We start from the raw sequence: 6,533 nt of genomic DNA on the forward strand, positions 1-6,533 counted from the left end.
AGGACGACTCCATGCATGTGCGGTTAGGCCACAGGCCACAACCATGTCATGACTGCCATGTGTGAAGCTATTCTTTCTCATGCTCAGCCAGGGAGGGGGGGGGGGGGGAGGAGCGAGATGATATGGTATGAACTGCGAAGGAGTTCAATAGAGTGACATGTGAAGTGCTTAGCAATAAAGTGGGCATCACTAGAGGAGTGCAGCGTCAAAAGGGCGGGCACCGGCGACACTGGGTAGGGAAGAGCAGAGGTTGGCGTTCATGAGATGAGAGGAGCAGGTACATCTACTCGGATCGAAGACGGAGAGGGACACGACTACCTGGCGCCGATGATGATGATATTCGCTGGAGGGGTTGCTCGAGGAATACCATGGTAGGCGGAGACGTGTGGGTGTGGGACAATTGACGTGTGGTGCTTGAGAAAACTCTACAGTGAGATGGAGCAAATGAGCGAGGTGTGATGACTTTTTTTTTGCGATGGTAAAAGAGTTTTATTCCATATTTATAGGGTTACAATCAAATGGCAAAAGCTCCTCAATACAAGGAGGGCCCTGCCCAAGCCATACAGCTGTAGCACTCTCTGTACGACTATACATAGTCAAAGGATCTGCTACCTTATTCTGTTCTCGCTTAATTTTTGAAGGAATAAACTCTCTTTCACTCATCAGATGACGAATCTCAGCAACTAAGTGACCATATCCCGAACGGGAGAGACTTTCCCCTGTCAAAGCCAAAAGAGGGTGTGATGACTCAAATGATACAAGAAGACATTTCCCTTATAAATTGGGGCAGCTTGGATGACAAACTATTGATTCCGTGTGAAGAAGTTTCGGAAGTTTTTTTTAGAGCGGTGCCCTTCCCCGGCTTCTCTCCATTGTGATGTGAAGAAATAAGAGAAACGGCTTCTCAATTGAGTTCGTTTGGGCTTGGGCTTATTTTCACCCTGAAAGCTGAAAGCTGGGAGGAACTGGACCTCATAGGCTTCTTTCAACGGCAACACTAAAAATTGAAGAATACTGATCATGTTTATCTGGGCCGGCCTACTAATTCCACAGGTCTACCAGAAAAACAATGCAAACAGCCCCAAAACCCTGGGCCGTCGGTAGCCGAGATCGGGAGCATCCGATCCACCGAGAGAGAGCGAGGGGAAGATGAGCGCGGCGGCGGGCGGGCTGCGTCAGCTGCTGACGGCGGCGGTGACGGCGGGGGCGGCGGAGGCTCGCGCCGCGATTTTCGGGCACGCGGTGAACCCGTTGGGAAAGCGCGCGGCGACGAAGCTGCTGCGGAAGAAGCTCATCGGCGAGCATGTCGCGCAGTGGTACCCCGACGACATCAAGCGCGACGACCCCGAAGTCATGGCGCGCGAGGAGAAAGAGTAAGCGCCCGCGCCCGCCTCGCGCTTCCCTAGCATTTTGCCTGTTGCTTCCACCGTTGTGGGCTTGCGCTCGCCCGCCACCTGTTCGTCGTTATGCTTCGTTCTCAGGGAGGCGGGGTTGACGCCCGCCCGTGACGTGTTTGTTGATATGCCCCGCCGCCTCGGTGAGCGGTCAGGTGGTGGCTCGGTGCTAATATTTCCTTGTTCACTGATGTCTACGCACTTGGCCGCCTGCCTGCCCGCGCTAATAGCTCTGTGATTCATAGTAGCAAATGCGTGGTGATTTTTGTTGGTACATGCCTGATTTTGTGGTTTGCAGGCTTGCAGAGCCTGTCATTGTTCTTAGTGTGCTGTTGTGATTCTTGACCGTCGTCAATGGGTCGTGCGCAGGTGTCGTTTGTAGTATAGAAAGGGACAATTTCAGCAGTAGGGTTTGGATTACTGCTGTGAAGATCATGAATATCGATCTCATTTTGCTGCTCTATGCCTCATTTGTCCAAATCTAGGATTAGTGGGTCTAGATAGGGATTGTGTTTGGTTATCGTTTTGCGACTATCTGGTCTGTACTTGTATTCATCTCTCTCATTGGTAATTTGGTATGCCTGCATTTGGGAATGTTAGTTGTTATGAATAGGTAGTGGCATCTTTTTGATCTGTGGCTATGCTAGAGGGCGTTAGGTAAAAATATTATCTTGCACCCACAAGTACTTTGTGCATTTGCTTCAGTCAGGTCAGTTCTTGTGATCGGTTAGTCAGAGGTAACTGGAGTGCTGATTGTGCGCATGAAAAAGCAAGTCTTGCCAGATGCATAGATTGTTTGATTTAGGATTTCAGTGGCCACCTTAGATTGTTCTATTTGGCATTGCAGTGGCCACCTTAGATTGTTTGATTTAGGAGTAGTTCTTTCCTTGCTCGGATGTGTATGTAATATTTTATGGCTACTGTCCTATTGTGTTTCTGTTGTTACAAGTACTCGGAGTAATGATTTTCAAATATGTATGATATGTCAATCCTTACCTACTGTCGACTTGGCTACTGAAAAGCCAAGCATAATTGCTTCCTTCAGAATGAATTAATTGGTAATCGACTGTAATGACCTGAATTGTAATAAACATGATATTACATGAGCAGAACTTGGGCTAACAAAACTCATGCTGAATTTTCTGATGTTGCCATGTTTTCATAGGCCAAATTGATTGACAATCTTGACCAGTTCCTTACTAGCACGTGCATAGTTTTCCATTTCACTGGAAATTTGCATAACCAAGATGGAAGCAACACCATGGGCAAAAATCATGTTCTGATAGCAAATGTTGATAGTTACTATGCGCTCCCGTGTTGTAACATTGTGAAATGCGTCAATTAATTATAGCAGATCACTGTTCTGACCATTTTCAGCCCCCCTCCCCTTGGTCACACACTTCCATCACTGAAATGTCATGCATAATAGCCGTAAACTTAGGAATTTCCTTCAGGAAGGTTGTTTTCGTGCTTAGGAGTGTTTTCTGACAAGCCTATCTTAACATACCATCCTCTGTGCAGGCGTCTCGCCAAGCTGGAAATGCTTAAACGTCGTGGGAAGGGTCCGCCGAAGAAGGGCCAGGGAAGGCGTGCGATCAAGAGAAACAAATAATTGCCTTGCTTCTGTTTAATTTTAGTACTGATCTGGCAGCTATGCTGAAATATTTGCTGCGAAACTACCCTCTGTATTCTCTCTCTAAAAAAATCTACCCTTTGTATTAGGTCAGTCATGCTTCATTTTGTCACCGATTTGGCAATGATGGGTTTGTTTCTTCTAGTCTGATGAAGACACGTTTATTTGTGCTGCTTCTTGAAATGCAATACACATCAGCATTTGGTTATCTTATTATTATAGATTTAGTTTTTTTTTTCTGGCTTACCACCCACCAAATTCTAAGATTGGAGCCATGTTAAGCCATGCGGTGAACCGCACCGCATCAATTACCCCCCAAAATACTTGGGGTTACGAGAATTGCTATAAAGGCAACAATCCCAGTTAAGCAGCTGACGTATACAACACAGTGAAATGGAACTTGAAAGGATCGGAGACGCCATCACGTATGCTACTACACGTTTCTTGCAAAGGCATGAAAAGAATCAAGTACTGGGCTTGCAAGCAAAGAAGTCCGTGCAAGTATGGTGCGGTCGATGGACAGAGACAAGCACCGCTCTACTCCGTCGCCGCCGGCCTGACCCTCCCCCGGCTCATGAGGACGGTCATGCCGTCGAGGAGGCGGACCATGTAGGTGCGGCCGTTGCGGATGGTCACCGTGCCGCCGCCCACCCAGGCCCCGTTGCGAAGCACCTCCACGGCCGTCCCCGGCGGCAGCAGCGGCGGGAGCACCCTCTTCCGCTTCTTCGTCCCGGCGACGCCGCTCGCCGGCGGTGATGGCCCCTTCCCCTTGCACCGCGGACGTGGCGCCTCTGCCGCCGCCATCCCCGCGCGCTTCGATCCTTCGTACTTGCAGGCGATCGAGGAGTCAATGGGCTAACCTCGTTGGTGCAACGGGATACTAATGCGGCGTTTGCAGGCGTCGTGGTGGATGTCTGGTTGAGCTTAGGCTATGTAGGCTGCGACGTCTGACCTGAGACCGGAGGTCGCGGAGTCGGATCGTGCGCCCCGGCCGATACGTAACGTGCGTAGTGGGAATCGGATTACCGGCTTGCCGAGGAACGCACACAAAGCTCATTTTGGCGTGAAATACAGGCAAGGTTGTACTGTACGGCCCCTGGTCACAGTTTTCCAGGGCACGATGATGGTAAAAACCGAACAAGAACATACCACGCCACGTGATGACAATGAACACACGACTAATGCACGTCAAGGAGCCACTGTGGCGTGGCGCCGTACGTGGCAAGCACCGGCGCTCCCCCATCGCCATGAGAACAACTAAACCGCCAAAGCCAACATCGATCGCTCGCCAAGCCATATGCACCAGCGGGCCGATCGACCGGCTTCTAGATCTCGCCGGGCACGGCGTCGACGCACCTGCCGCCGTCGAACACCGCGGAGGCGGGGCTCCCGGTCCCTCCTCGCCGCGGTGCAGACACTGCAGGGAAGCTCAGCACGCACGCGAAGTCGCTCCGCGCGCCGTTCTGCACGGTGCTCACGGCCACCTTGACGCCGAGCCGCCCCTCGGCCTCCTCCCGCGCGAGCGCCGCGGCCACGGCGCGGGCGCGCCGGCCGGGCGGCACTTTCTGCGTCCCCGCCCACGCCACGTCGTGCGCGTCGCTGCCCCTCCGCTGCGTGAGCTCCGGTAGCGCCGCGGCAGCGCCCAGCTGCTGCCCGGCGTAGGAAGGCCTGGCCCTGAGCTCCGTGTACCGCCACGTGCAGTAGAGGCACGGGCTGTCGAACCTGAGCGTGGCGGAGAGGTTGTAGGAGACGGCGGAGGCGGCGGGGTCGAAGGCGAGGAGGCGGAGCTCGGCGGAGGAAACGTAAGGGACGACGTGGTGAGGCCGGAGGAGGAGCCGTGGGAGGAGCGACGGCGCGAGGACGAGCACCGCCAGGAGCACGGCCACCGGCGCTAGGCAGGCGGCGGCCGCGGCAGCCAGCGCGAGCGCGCACTGCCGTCGCCGCACCCTGTCGCGAGGGCTGGTCGGCGACGGCGGAATGGGAGGCTCGGCGGTGGTCATCGTGTTGTGCTGCAGTCAGGTGACTTGGTGCAATGCAGGAGGGGTGGGTCAGGAGGTTTTTGCTTTGCTTCCTCTGCTTTTTTTTTTTAAATTTTTGCTTTCCTCCTTGAAAGAAGAGACCACCATTGCAAAAGCAAAAGAAGCAACCAATGCATGTATCTCGGGATAACTTTCATTTCTTATATGCCACTGGAATTTTCTATTTTCCAAATGATGCACTGTGTCGATGACAAGCGGGGCAATTTTAAATAATCTGGGTACCCCACTGTTGCACTGTTTTTTATAGTGACATCATAATTGAGCAGCTTAAAATTTCCATAGAAGGTGCTAAGTAAGTATTCATGTCATCGTCAATTATGTTTGCTGATTAATTTTAATTGTAATTATCTAATTGCCTCTAGCCAGTTAGAAAACTCCACATAATTTCCCTCACTTATAGGCTAACTATTTTGTGAACGATCGAACAATGGAATAAGAAATAGTTGTCCTGAGATCAATGCCTTTAGATATATTGTGTATAGATGGACACCACGACCGTCATTCAAGAGGACGAGAGGAGGGATAAGAGGCGAAACCGATGTGTGTGTGTGTGTGGGGGGGGGGGGGGGGGGGCTTTAGCCATGCTTAGTGTGCTAGGAGCTCGTGATATCATTTTTTTTCTCCTGTTGCAACATACATGCATGTTTGCTAGACATCTAAAAAGAAAGGTCGGTCCATATCTTTTAGATGGAAGTAATTATTTCCTTGGCATATATGCTGCCAGTAATTATATTTTAGTTACCATGAACCACTGGCGGTCATCTAGGAGGTCAATCCTGGATATATGGAACCACATTTAATTCACATATAGGAAAAATTGGTAGAACTTAATTCACACAACATGCATGACCAATTGGTTTAATTGCGTACATATTTTTTGCAAATAAGTAATTTCAGTTCATCTATGCATTAGGAGATAATTTAAGTATGTTACTTACTGATTTTTTTGATAGTAACTTGGTTACAATTGAACGTACACGTTTGAATAAGCATCCATTTTTAGAACATATTAAACTTTAAAATTAATGTGGTAATGTATAGCTAAAATTAGCATATCCTGTTAATAAAGATTCATGTGGTTCTTGAGAGAAACTAGTCTTTTAATGCATTTTTTGCTCGACTGGCTATTATGAGCATTCTATGTGTTAATTTCAGTAATGTTGTGCTTTGATGATGCATTTATGAAGCACCTCCTCATCCTATCAATGTACATTTAAAAGTTTCTCGATTGGCACGCTGCAGCTTCCACGTTGTGGGATTCTTGGCTGGTCCTCTAGTATAAATCTATTCACCCCCATTGCTTTCAACTGACCAAAACGAAGCAACTCTCCTTTGTAATTTTATCCTTTTGTTGGAAATGGCTCGCAAGAAGGTGACCCTTCGGTAAATCCTTGAAAGAAGTCCCGATGTAGTACTTCAAAGAAGCGTCATGAAGGCCTGCAGAAGAAGGCAGACGAGTTGGCCATC

The 6,533-nt window shown here is 49.7% G+C and overlaps 1 protein-coding gene across 1 annotated transcript; it reads left to right on the plus strand.

Annotated features, from left to right (window-relative positions):
- The first annotated feature begins 1,076 nt into the window (after positions 1-1,076).
- On the plus strand, positions 1,077-3,235 carry LOC109770699 (small ribosomal subunit protein mS33). Its single transcript, XM_020329411.3, has 2 exons — positions 1,077-1,373; positions 2,916-3,235. Exons 1-2 carry the CDS (start codon positions 1,150-1,152, stop codon positions 3,004-3,006), a joined length of 315 nt encoding a protein of 104 aa, XP_020185000.1. The 5' UTR covers positions 1,077-1,149; the 3' UTR covers positions 3,007-3,235.
- The last annotated feature ends 3,298 nt before the right edge of the window (positions 3,236-6,533 follow it).

Source organism: Aegilops tauschii, chromosome 1, assembly GCF_002575655.3.
Source record: "Aegilops tauschii subsp. strangulata cultivar AL8/78 chromosome 1, Aet v6.0, whole genome shotgun sequence".
Classification (NCBI taxonomy): Eukaryota; Viridiplantae; Streptophyta; class Magnoliopsida; order Poales; family Poaceae; genus Aegilops; species Aegilops tauschii.

Bases quoted from the DNA above. Each gene is read 5' to 3' on its own strand.
- LOC109770699 (XM_020329411.3), top strand. From the start codon at position 1,150: ATGAGCGCGGCGGCGGGCGGGCTGCGTCAGCTGCTGACGGCGGCGGTG. The intron at 1,374-2,915 runs GTAAGCGCCCGC...TCCTCTGTGCAG, and splicing joins ATGGCGCGCGAGGAGAAAGA to GCGTCTCGCCAAGCTGGAAA.